The following is a 12206-nucleotide window of genomic DNA, read 5'->3' as shown; positions in this document are numbered from 1 at the left end:
TTGCCAATGTTTCTATTTTGGAGGGGAAATTAGAGCTGCTTGAAGGAAGTTGTGGATTCTTTGTGTTTCTAAGGCTTCTTAGGATTTCTACACGCCACGTTCTATCTTTCTGTTTATCTTCTTTATTCGCTTCCTTAATCTATGATTTATTATTTTATTTTAGTTATTTATTTTTAATTTTTTTTATCTGACTTGGATTCAATTTTGTTTAAGGTTATGTCAAAAATTAAATTTCTTTTCGAATGTCTAGAGCCCTAAGTCAAATAAAACTTTACGATTTACTTTCGCATTTATCCATCTCATCTTTTATTAGCTTCTTATCGGTGTGTCTCTCTTTGGATCCTTGGTTTCATATAATAGATCTAATATACATGGATATGTGTGTGTTTGATGCCTTAAAGCTTTATATTATTTATTTAATTATATATTTAAAAAGTTATAATTAAGAAACAAAGAAAGATACATTCAAACTTTGCTAAATGCTAGATACAGACATACATGCATACATACAACTTTATAACTACACAATTCTTTTTTCTATATTATAAAAATTATTTTTTAATTCTACCAAGCAATAAATGGAAAGAAAATTATATTTCGTTCAAAATTTTCATATTTCCTACCAAGCACATCTATAGAAAAAAAAATCATATTTTTTATCTTTCTATTTTCCCACCCCTTCAATTTTTCATAATTATAATTTTCTTTCCGCACTAAAATTATTTTTTATTTTTAATTATTTTGAAAAATATTATTTTTCACCTAAGTGTCTTTAATTTTAGTATTAAAAAAAGTTATAGAACATTTATATCGCACAAAAAGAAAGTTATAATAATTTCACACTAAATATAATATATATACCTACATCTACTTACTTATAATCTATATCTATAATTATATTTAAATCTTTAATTGTGTTGGTGTCATGAGTTAAGCGAAGATTAATTCTGTTAGAAAATTATTAAAACATCTTTCTATATGCAAAATAAATTATATTTTTGTAATGATGCTTTTATATTTTTTTATTTTTATATAAAATTAATAAAGCTCAAAATCATTTTTGAACTTGTGACATAATTACTTCTAAAGATTTTATTTTACCATTCTAACTAAAGGTTCATCATTCATCACCAATAATGCAACATAAAATTAACTTTCTATATATAGTCTTTTATTTATGCCAGCAGCCGTTAGGTGTTGTATTTGCATTTTTACCTATTCCATTTGATTTCATTTGTGAGTGTGGTAGAATCAAATTGAGATGTGCAATATGAGAATACTACTTAATTGGTAAAAAAGAAATTTATTAACCAACTAGCTACTAAATAGTTGTGATAGTCTCTTTTCATGTCTCGGTCCACCGTTAATAAATTGTTCTTTGATATTCTAAGGTTTTGATATAATAACATTTAAGATAAATTTTATATGTATTATATGTTCTACATCATTTAATGAAAATATGATTAAAAATTTATCAAACATTTTCAAAGACTTGTAAAATACTCAAAAATATGTTTTAAATGTATTTTATTTTATCTAAGTATATTTGGGTTAATACCAAGGTGTTATAAGGCGTTTAAAATGTTTTGAAAGGACTTTGATATGCAAGTCTCAAGATATACAACTATACGTCTTGAGACATGAAACCTTCGAAGCACAAATTTGCTTTGGAAGCTGCCCGTCTTGAGACATTTTGTAGTGTGCCTAGAGACAATTGATAGGTTATACATAAGCCTTAAGAAAAAAATAGTGTTGTAAATGTTATACCTTCTCTTTAAAAGGTACTAATTCTTATAGTGAATTGAGAAATACTTAATTGAGGTATACTAAAATAGTGGAGGTAAGCAATTAAAGGTGAACTACTTCAATTAAATTGCCCAAACTTTCCTTTTCTTTCCTCATCATTTACAAAAATTTACATTATGTAAAGAAGATGATAGAGTTATTCAAAATTGTAAAAATGAATGAAAGACTTGTATATTAAAATTTTAAAAACATAAAGGTAAGAATTGAGTCATCACTAAGAGAATTCTAATTTTCATGATTTTTATTTTGTGACTGTAAAGCCCAAAATCTGCCCGGGCACAACACACTCAAAAACCCAATATCCAAAACAAAACCCAAACCCAAATACAAAAACCCTAAGCCCAAATAAGCTAGCCCAAACAGCATTAACAATTTTAGTAGAAAAAAAAAGAAGCCTTGGAACCCTAGCCGCACGCCTTGCTGCTGTAGCCTCCTCGAACGCCACTACCACCGCTGCTGCTCGCCAATCAATGGTCCTCCACGTGTATCAGTCACCTGCAAGAAATGAGACAGAAACCAACAGAAGAAATAAACGCAAAACGACAAAAAAAATAAAATGAGGAGTTTTTCAAATCGGCTACAAAAGCTGAATTTTATCTTTGTAATTTTTTTTCTTTTTTTACGAACACACATTAGAAATCAAAACAGCAAAATAGAAGTTCAAAAAGGTTAATCCTTTACTGTTTCCTATTGAGTTATTTCATTTTATTCTACTTATCTTTTTTTCTTTTCACAACTTCATTTTTAAAGAGAAAAATATAGAAATAATAACAAAAAAAGAGTGTTGCGTACCTGGGTGTCGGCGTTCCTCCGTCGGGGCGCCAGAGGTAGCCACCTCTAATGAAAGGTGGTCAGAAGTCGAAGAGCCTCTGGCTAATTCGGGCGTTTTTGCTCGACCATCGGAGGTTTCGACTCCAAAACGGGCTTAATAAAAAATAAAAAATATTTTTTATTTTTTTATACTTTTTTTGGTAATTTAAAATTATTTATGTCAGTAAAGTTAATAAATATTAAAAATTTTCATTTATTTTAGGTTAATTTTACAAATAACGTAAATTTAAGGACTAAAAAATAATTAAAAATGGAAATTTAAAATATTTTTGTATAAAATTAGAACACAGAATAAATTATTATTCCAAAACAACAAAAATTAAAAATAAAATCTTTCAACCTCAATGAATGTTCTAAGACATTCCATGGTTTATTTTAATTTTTAGTCAATATCTTTTTTGTTCAAAATTATTTTAGTACTGCTAGTTAAGCAAGCAACAGGGTTGTTTATATTCTTCGAACTGACTGCTCAATTGTCACTATATATACTTTGTATTTGATAAAAAATTTATCATATAATTTTATTATAATGTTCTCTAATAATTTCAATAATCTAAAATAATTTAATAAAAAAGTTGTAACATTGGTACAAGTGCAATTAAATTACATTACTATGTAAAATTTAATAATCGTAATTTCTTAAGAGAAAAAGGAAATTTAGAAAGAAAATTTTTAAGCAATAATTACATAATTATATTTATCACATTCTATGATAGATTACAACATAAGCTCCCTTTATATATACAACACATATCATGTAAAAGAAGTGTGGTCATACGATTAGTGATCATTCAATTATCTATCTAGAAATCTCAGTTCTGCCTTTGTTGGTAGCTTGACAAGCACCCAAAATCAAATGGGGAATACTTTCCTCAACTTAGCTCTTCTTATCATCTTCCATGTTTCTATGCCTACTTTCTCTATGAAATTAACCACCATACTTGCAGATCAATCAGCTCTTCTAGCACTAAAAGATCAGGTTATTCATGATCCTGAAAATGTCTTGACAACTAACTTGTCAGCCTCTGTCCCTGTTTGCAGTTGGTTTGGTGTAAGTTGTGGATCCAAGCACCGTAGAGTCACAGCTCTAAACCTTACTGGGTTGGGACTCGTAGGCACCCTTCCACCTCACTTGGGAAATTTGTCATTCCTTTCCCTTTTTTATGTCACACACAATAGTTTCTATGGCGGATTACCTGTCCAGTTCTCCAATTTGCGACGGCTGAAATATTTAAGCTTTGGTAACAACTCCTTCAGTGGAGAAATCCCATCATGGTTGGGATCATTAACTGAACTTCGAAGGCTATTTTTGTACCAAAACAACTTCAAAGGTGTTATTCCATTCTCTTTAGGCTATTTGTCAAAGCTACAGACCTTGAACTTGACTCAAAACCAGATTTTAGGCTCAATTCCCTCCTCAATCTTCAATATATCTTCATTGCAAAATATTTATCTAGGAGATAATATGCTCTCCGGCTCCATACCCTCTGTTCCGCGTGATTTGCTTTCGCTAGAAGTCATCGATTTCACCTTCAATAATCTCGGCTCCATACCCTCTGTTCCGCGTGATTTGCTTTCGCTAGAAGTCATCGATTTCACCTTCAATAATCTCGGTGGACATATTCCAAAAGATATGTTTGATCATCTTCCAAACTTGAAAGAATTGCACTTGAGCGTTAACCTGCTTTCTGGTAGAATTCCTGCCAGTCTATTCAAGTGCAAAGAGCTACAAATGTTATCTTTATCGTATAACAAAATGGAGGGGAGCCTACCAATAGAAATTGGGAATCTGAGTATGCTTCAATACTTCTATATTGGTCGGAACCACTTTGAAGGTAATATATGCTAACCCTTTTTTAAACCTTTTGAAGTGTGTACTTTTTAAGTACTTTGAGATGCAAGGAAGGATTTTTATTTTTTTTGGAAAAGAAATTAAGTTAATGAATATAGTAATTTAGATCAACCTTCTATTGACATTGAAATATAAATTTATTTATTAAATGAATACATAGTAGAAATTTTCAAAAGAAGATTGAAGAATAAACTCCGAGAAATGATGAGAGAAATATTCTTTAATTTCCAACTCGACTTGGAAGTGCGTATGACACTTAATATGATGTGTAAAATACCTTGCTAACGGTGCTTTATTTACTTTGGGAATAATGATTGATTTAGCTTAGTGTATCTTTTATTTAATTTTTTGCTTCTTTTAGCTTTTAAATTTTTATTATTTATCAAATCATTTAAGAAATAAATGAAAAAAATAATATTTGTTAACTTTATTAGTGTGATATACACGCGTGTTGCCACATATATGCCATGTTAGCAATTAAATAAATTTTTAAAAAATTATTTTTATAATTTTTAATATTTAAATAATATTTATATTTTTTTTGAATTTTTAAAATATTAAAATATTATTTGCTAACATCATACACGTGGGCTTTTCGATCCATTTCGGAGTGATTTGATAAACATAACAAGTTTAATGGCTAAAAAAGACGAAAAATTAAATAAAATGTTATAGAGTTGAAGAGCTATATAAGTCATTATGCTTTTATTTTATTCTTATAATCCTTGATAGGAGATGAATTTTGAATTTAATATGTAAATTTTATAATTGCAGGTGAAATTCCCAAACAAATTGTGAATTTAACTCATCTTATGGAGTTTGATTGTCCCGAAAACAATTTTACAGGTGAACGTATAAGAAAGAATTAAATTATTTCCAAATTAATTTTATTAATTTGCAACTTTTACTTGATAAAATTTTTGTTTGATAAAATTTATGGCAGGTATAATACCACATGAGATTGGCAACCTAAAGAATCTACTATTGTTGAATTTGGGAAATAACAGTTTTGTTGGTTCTATTCCTCCACAAGTATTTAATATTTCAACCCTAAGGATAATTTCTTTGGGAGGAAATCAGCTCTCTGGCCATCTTCCATCAAACATGGGCCTTTTCCTTCCAAACATGGAGATTTTATATCTTGATTTCAATCAACTTGTCGGCTCGATCCCAATGTATATTTACAATGCCTCTCAGCTTACTCGTCTTGACATGTCTACTAATTATTTTTCAGGCTCCATTCCTGATAATTTGGGCAATCTAAGAAATTTAAAGTTTCTCAACCTAGAGAATAATAATTTAACTTCCTCAGGAATGAGCTTTCTCTTTTCTTTGACAAACTTTAGAGTCTTGAAAAAGTTACTTTTCGGTACGAACCCATTCATTAGTGGTGAATTTCCAAGAGTGGTAGGAAATCTCTCAAGTTCTCTTGAAGTGTTCAATGCTTGGGTATGCCACATCAGGGGTAGCATCCCCAATGAAATTGGAAACTTAAGTCACTTGATATACATTGATCTAGGAGGCAATAAAATTCCTACTACAATTGGAGGATTGAAAGAGTTGCAAAGTCTTTCTCTTGACGACGATAAGTTAGAAGGATCCATCCCATCCGAGTTATGTCATCTAAACAAATTGGCTTTCTTGTTCTTGACCAATAACAAATTGTCTGGACCAATACCTGCTTGCTTAGTGATCTCATTTCATTAAGGCAACTAGGTCTAGACTCCAATATGTTTTCCTCTTCAATACCTTCAACGTTGACAAGGCTTAACTATCTCCTCATCCTATACTTGTCTTCAAATTCTCTAAGTGGTCCACTGCCAATTGACATTGGAAAAGGGAAAGTTTTGACTAGTTTGGATTTGTCGAACAATCAGTTCTCAGGTGATATCCCAACTGGAGTTGCAGATCTCAAGGACCTCACTGATTTTTCCTTATCCAATAATAGAATCATGGGTTCTATTCCTGGGTCTTTTGATGAATTGTTGAGTTTGGAATTCTTGGACTTGTCAAGAAATAATCTATCTGGAAAGATTCCCAAATCCTTAGAGAAACTCCGTTATCTTAAATATTTCAATGTCTCTTTTAATAGGCTTGAAGGAGAAATTCCTGAAGGAGGATCATTTGGAAACTACACAATCGAATCACTTAAGGGGAATGAAGCCTTGTGTGGTGCAGCTCGACTTCATGTTCCAAACTGCAAAACTAGACCTCTTAGAAATTCCAAGGCAAAAACTAAGCTGAAGCTCATAATATATGTAGCTCTGCCAATTGCCTCCACAATTTTGGTTGTGGCTCTGATAATCATTATCTTGCAATACAGGAGGAAAGACAAATTGCGAACTCAAGAAGACAGGATACCTTTAGGAACGTGGAGACGGTTTTCATACCACGAGCTTCGTCAAGCTACTGATGGATTCAATGATAGTAGGTTGCTTGGTAATGGAAGTTATGGTTCAGTATTCCAAGGGACTCTGCAGGATGGGACGGTAATTGCGGTGAAGGTCTTCAAGTTAGAGTTAGAAGGAGCTTTTAAGAGCTTTGATGTTGAATGTGATGTTCTCCGCAACACTCGTCACAGAAATTTAGTCAAAGTAATAAGCAGTTGCTCTAATGATCTTAATTACAAAGCGTTGGTTCTTGAGTTCATGCCTAATGGGAGTCTTGATAAATGGTTGTATTCCAACAACCAATATTTGGATATCGTACAAAGGTTGAACATAATGATAGATGTTGCATCTGCATTGGAATATCTCCACCATGGTAATGCAACACCCGTGGTTCACTGTGATTTAAAACCCCACAATGTTCTATTAGATGAAGATATGGTTGCTCATTTGAGTGATTTTGGCATCGCGAAACTCTTATGTGAGGAGGTTTCAATGATACAAACCATGACAATGGCAACATTTGAATATATGGCACCAGGTGATACTTCTAATCAAACTCCATGTTTATTTTTCCATTTTCAATGTAAGCGTAGCATGTGCATAACAAAAGGGATCATATATGTTAAGATTTGAGTTTCAAACATAATAAATGTGTCTTTTTAAGGAAGCAACTAGATTAAATCCGAGTTCAATTATAACATGCAAGCATATAATGTTTCGGATATTTTATACGAATTTTTCATTATCAAGATATCTTTGAATATTCATAATGTTGTTTTTATATTCATACACAGAATATGGAATCGAAGGAATTGTTTCGACAAAAGGTGATGTGTATAGCTTTGGTATTCTTTTGATGGAAATCATCACAAGAAAAAAGCCCACAGATGAAATGTTTGAAGGAGAAAGAAGCTTGAAGAGTTGGGTGATAGAGTCGATATCATCTTCGCTAAATCAAGTTGTAGATCCCAAGTTGTTGAGCACCATTGGAAGGGAACATTTAAAAGTCAAGAATTGTGCCTTGTCCATTTTGCAACTTAGCTTAGAATGTTGTGTAGAGTTACCAAATGAGAGGCTTCATATGAAAGAGATTGTTACAAAGTTAAAGAAGATCAAAGTGAAGTTATTAAGGGATATGGAACGAGTTCGATGAAGAGGCAGTTGTTAATTTGACTAAAATAAACATGAGCTTTGCTTTCTAGCAATGTCTTTGATAAATATTTATGCAGATTCTTTATTTTCCTATAAAGTTTAATAATAGTTATTTCTGTATTTTGTGATTTTTGTAGGAAAGAAACAAGTTCAAGGAATTAGTTACAATAAAGTTGATGGAAGCCTATATTAATCATTGCTTGGTGAGCATTTTCTTCTAACAAAGATCGAGCATCATTAATTAGGTCTTCAAAAAAGTTGATAATAATTATTAACATCACTAGGAATAACTTTGGTCATGCAATTCGTTAGTCTATTATACTTTAGCAGGACATGCTGAAACTTAAATTACTAATGTTATTGTTGTAAATCATGTTTTAAATGAAATTAGAAAGATTATTATTAACCTAAATTTTTTATTTATGTTGTTATTATTAAGGAAGTTCAGAAATATAATTAAGTTTACATATAGGACCAATTAGTGGCGATGAGGTCCCTCAACTCATAAGTTTATCGACAAATACAAAAAGGGGAAGGCATTAATTGAAGAATCAACTCGTTATTAAAGACAGAGACCAACCAAAAGCAAAACCAAGCAACGAGAATTGGCAGTAAATTAATTAATTATAAAAAAAATTTAAAAGCGATGGGAAAGAGGCCAAAGAGAAGCAATGTGGAGAAGACTAGCCTGTTCAAAGCATTAATTATGTCACTTTTAACAAAATACTATCCCTTTTCTTTTTTTTCTTTTACAGAAATATAAATAATAAAATCTTCGAGGAATATAGGTGAATATATCTGGTAGATCTCTTTATTATAGAGATAAAACTAAATTATTTTCTTTTTTATTAAATGGATTAATTTATTATAGGATAGAGTTAACATTTATTGTTTAATATAAATATATACTTTGAAAATTTTTATTATTTTGTAGAAGAAATAAATTTTTTTGGAGTTGAATTATAAATGAAAAAATAATTGACATTTCTTTTTTAAATAATAATGTTAATTTTATTTTAATTTAGTCTTATTTATTTTTTTTATTAGTAAAAAGATTAAATTATTCCGTTTAGTAGTAAAGAGATTAATTTGATCCATCCCTATACATCCACCTATATGCCATTCTAAATTTCATTCTTTCTACATGATTTCTTTCATAGTATGTATTTTAAATAATTAATGCAATATTAGAAATATTACAATATAAAATTAATATTAACATAATAATTTATAAAATTAATGAACCATTTAATATTAGAATATTTCTTTGTTTCAAAAAGTAAAAATGTCATCTTTTCAATGATGAAAATCCAATAATTAATTGATCAAAATCTTAAACATAAGCTATGATATATATTGATAATTATACATGCAAATATAATATTTAAATAAAATAACTAATTATGAATATTAATGCAGTGTCATGCTTTAGGCTTCTCTTTGATACCCAACATCAACAGAAATAAAAAATGTAAAGAGGAAGTGTCGAGGAAAGTTGATTCACTCATTCTAAAATCAGGAACCGAACATGTAAGGGAATGTGTCTATTCGTGATTAGTTTGCATAAATTCCGATTTTCAATTAAAGAATCTAGATTTATACAATGAATCCAAAAATAGATGGCCGTGCGTGCATGATAAGGCTGAATGTGCATGATACGTGATATGTGTAGAAAATTACAGGACTAGGAAACTTCTTTGGTTTTCTATATATGATTAAAATTTGTAAGAAAAAAATTACTATTCCAAAACACCAGTGGATTACTTGGAGCATACATCTGATCACAATTGTTTCACTTCCACAAATTTTGATGGGGAACAGTGGGTTCTCTCTGGTTCTTATGATGGCGGTGTTGTTGCTTCATTTTGTGGTTTCATTCTCTACCAAAACAATAACCAATATCAGCACAGATCAGTCAGCTCTTCTGGCACTGAAAGCCTATATTGTTAGCCATCCTCAACAAATTTTGAGCACTCAGAATTAATTTAAGGTTTATTGAGTTATAATTTAATTAATTATAATTAAATAATTGGAGTTTAAAAGTGAGATTAAATTAATTAGTCATTATGAATCTATTGAATGATGAAATCAAATATATTTTATTATAGATTCTTTTACAATGAAATTATCATGACTTTCACAAAATTAGAATTGGGTTGAGAAAATTATTTAATTAGAAAATTAATTCATTTAATTTAATGAATTTAATTAATTAATATTTATTTTGAGAAATAGAAAATAAATATTGGGTTAGATTAAATTATAAAGTCTTTGGTCAAAAGTCTATGAAGCACATATACCTAATACATGAAAGACTTAAATTCCCTTCATTAACAAGTGAAGGGTGACAACTTAGTATATATTATTAACTATGGTGTGCCATCCACCCCTCTTAGTTAGACTAGGAGGTTGTTTTCTATTCAAATAATATTATTTTGCAAGGGCTTGTTCAACTACGATTCTTGTATCTCTCCCTATAAATAGTTGACACTGGTTCGCCTAAAATTAGAAGTTTAATAAGTTTTCATACACCATTATTTTACTAGAAAGTAATGAGAATTTATTTACTTAGAATAAATTCTATTTTTTTTGGAATTACGATATTCGTCGGTTATTATTGAGAGAAACTACTTTCCTATTGAAAGTAATTACATCATTTCTTTTTCTATGTTTGGTGTAACACCTTATACTCGACTTGATTGATGTGTCCCGATATAAAATGTTACATCGTCTCTGAGACAACTATGAGCAATCTACAACTAAGTTGTACAACCAACGTGACTAACACCGCAAAACATGCTTTTACTAGTCATACTTAACTTAGCTAGCTGAACTGCTAATCGAAAATACAATTTCAACTTCTAAATCAAAACACTACACCAAAACAGGCTTTTAGCGGTGTTTATAGCGGCGTTTCAATAAAAAACGCCGTAACAAATCGAGCAATCGCGGCGAGTTTAAATAAATGCCTCAAATTATAAACAATAGCGGCGATTTCCCAAAAGCGCCGCAAAGAGTTAGGCAAACGGTACCGTTTTCTTGTTGAGCTTCAAAGACATTAGTGGCGTTTTAAAAAAAATGCCGCAAAAGTAAAAAAAAGCGCCGCACAAGTGTTAAGCAGACGATGTCGTTTTCCTTTAGCTTTAGAGACATTAGTGGCGCTTATCAGGAAACGCCGCAAAAGATCATGAAAGCGTCGCAAAAGTTTTTAGCAAACGACGTCGTTTTCTTGTTGAGCTTTAGACACATTAGTGGTGCTTTTTGAAAAACGCCGCAGATGTCAATCATTAGCGGCCCTTTCTGGTAAGCGCCACAAAAAGTTTTAAGCAAACAACGTCGTTTTTTTTTGTTGAGCTTTAGAGACATTAGTGGCGCTTTACAAAAACGTCGCAAAATTCAAGCATTAGCGGCGCTTTCTCAAAAGCGCCACAAAAGTTTTAAGCAAACAGCGTCGTTTTTTTGTTGAGCTTTAGAGACATTAGTGGCGCTTTACAGAAACGTCACAAAATTCAAGCATTAGCGGCGCTTTCTCAAAAGCGCCACAAAAGTTTTAAGCAAACAACATCATTTTCTTTTTCAGCTTTAAAGACATTAGTGGCGCTTTACTAAAAACGCCACAAAAGTCAAGATTTAACGGTGCTTTTAAGCAAACGACAACATTTTATTGTTAAGGTTTAGGCACATTAGTGGCGCTTTTATAAAAACGCTGCAGAAGTCAAGCATTAGCGGCTCTTTCTCAGAAGCGCCACAAAAAATTTAAGTAAACGACGTTGTTTTTTTGTTGAGCTTTAGAGACATTAGTGGCGCTTTACAAAAAATGCCGCAAAAGTCAAGCATTCGCGGCGCTTTTTTGAAAACGTCGCAAAAAAGTTAAGCAAAACAACCTCTTTTTTTGTTAAGCTTTAGACGCATTGGCGGTTTAGGGATTATGGATTTAGGGATTATGGTTTATTGTTTATTGTTTAAGGGTTGAGGTTTAAGGTTTATAGTTTATATATGTTCTATGATTCAGGGTTTAAGGTTTATAGTTTATATATGTTTTATGATTTAGGGTTTAAGGAATATGGGTTAGGGGTTTAGGGATTATGGTGTAAGGGTTGGGATTTCAGGTTTAGGTGTTTGGGGGTTAAGGGTTAAGGGTTTATAGTTAATGTTTTATGATTCAAGGTTTAGGG

The 12206-nt window shown here is 31.0% G+C and overlaps 2 protein-coding genes and 1 long non-coding RNA gene across 3 annotated transcripts; 2 read left to right on the top strand and 1 right to left on the bottom strand.

The window, feature by feature from the left end:
- Positions 1–1955: 1955 nt before the first annotated feature.
- On the bottom strand, positions 1956–2768 carry LOC107934655 (uncharacterized). The gene is made up of 2 exons (XR_001693976.2): positions 2599–2768; positions 1956–2301 (listed from the first exon to the last, which is right to left on the bottom strand). It is a non-coding gene; the product is annotated as an uncharacterized lncRNA (long non-coding RNA).
- A 725-nt stretch (positions 2769–3493) lies between these two features.
- On the top strand, positions 3494–6196 carry LOC107934654 (LRR receptor-like serine/threonine-protein kinase GSO2). The gene is made up of 3 exons (XM_041086303.1): positions 3494–4472; positions 5264–5335; positions 5433–6196. Exons 1-3 carry the CDS (start codon positions 3494–3496, stop codon positions 6194–6196), a joined length of 1815 nt encoding a protein of 604 aa, XP_040942237.1.
- A 302-nt stretch (positions 6197–6498) lies between these two features.
- On the top strand, positions 6499–8040 carry LOC107934668 (receptor kinase-like protein Xa21). The gene is made up of 2 exons (XM_041086848.1): positions 6499–7417; positions 7674–8040. Exons 1-2 carry the CDS (start codon positions 7138–7140, stop codon positions 8030–8032), a joined length of 639 nt encoding a protein of 212 aa, XP_040942782.1. The 5' UTR covers positions 6499–7137; the 3' UTR covers positions 8033–8040.
- The last annotated feature ends 4166 nt before the right edge of the window (positions 8041–12206 follow it).

The sequence above is a fragment of the Gossypium hirsutum genome, chromosome D01 (genome assembly GCF_007990345.1).
Source record: "Gossypium hirsutum isolate 1008001.06 chromosome D01, Gossypium_hirsutum_v2.1, whole genome shotgun sequence".
NCBI classification, from domain to species: domain Eukaryota; kingdom Viridiplantae; phylum Streptophyta; class Magnoliopsida; order Malvales; family Malvaceae; genus Gossypium; species Gossypium hirsutum.
Note: the sequence above shows the minus strand (reverse complement) of the source record. Positions and strands in the feature narration are given on the sequence as shown.

What these genes read in the sequence shown, in the direction of transcription:
- LOC107934654 (XM_041086303.1), top strand. Translation starts at nt 3,494, where the DNA reads ATGGGGAATACTTTCCTCAACTTAGCTCTTCTTATCATCTTCCATGTT. An exon ending in TGGTCGGAACCACTTTGAAG is followed by an intron (nt 4,473 to 5,263) that starts GTAATATATGCT and finishes TTATAATTGCAG; the next exon opens with GTGAAATTCCCAAACAAATT. An exon ending in TCCCGAAAACAATTTTACAG is followed by an intron (nt 5,336 to 5,432) that starts GTGAACGTATAA and finishes AATTTATGGCAG; the next exon opens with GTATAATACCACATGAGATT.
- LOC107934668 (XM_041086848.1), top strand. Translation starts at nt 7,138, where the DNA reads ATGCCTAATGGGAGTCTTGATAAATGGTTGTATTCCAACAACCAATAT. An exon ending in ATTTGAATATATGGCACCAG is followed by an intron (nt 7,418 to 7,673) that starts GTGATACTTCTA and finishes ATTCATACACAG; the next exon opens with AATATGGAATCGAAGGAATT.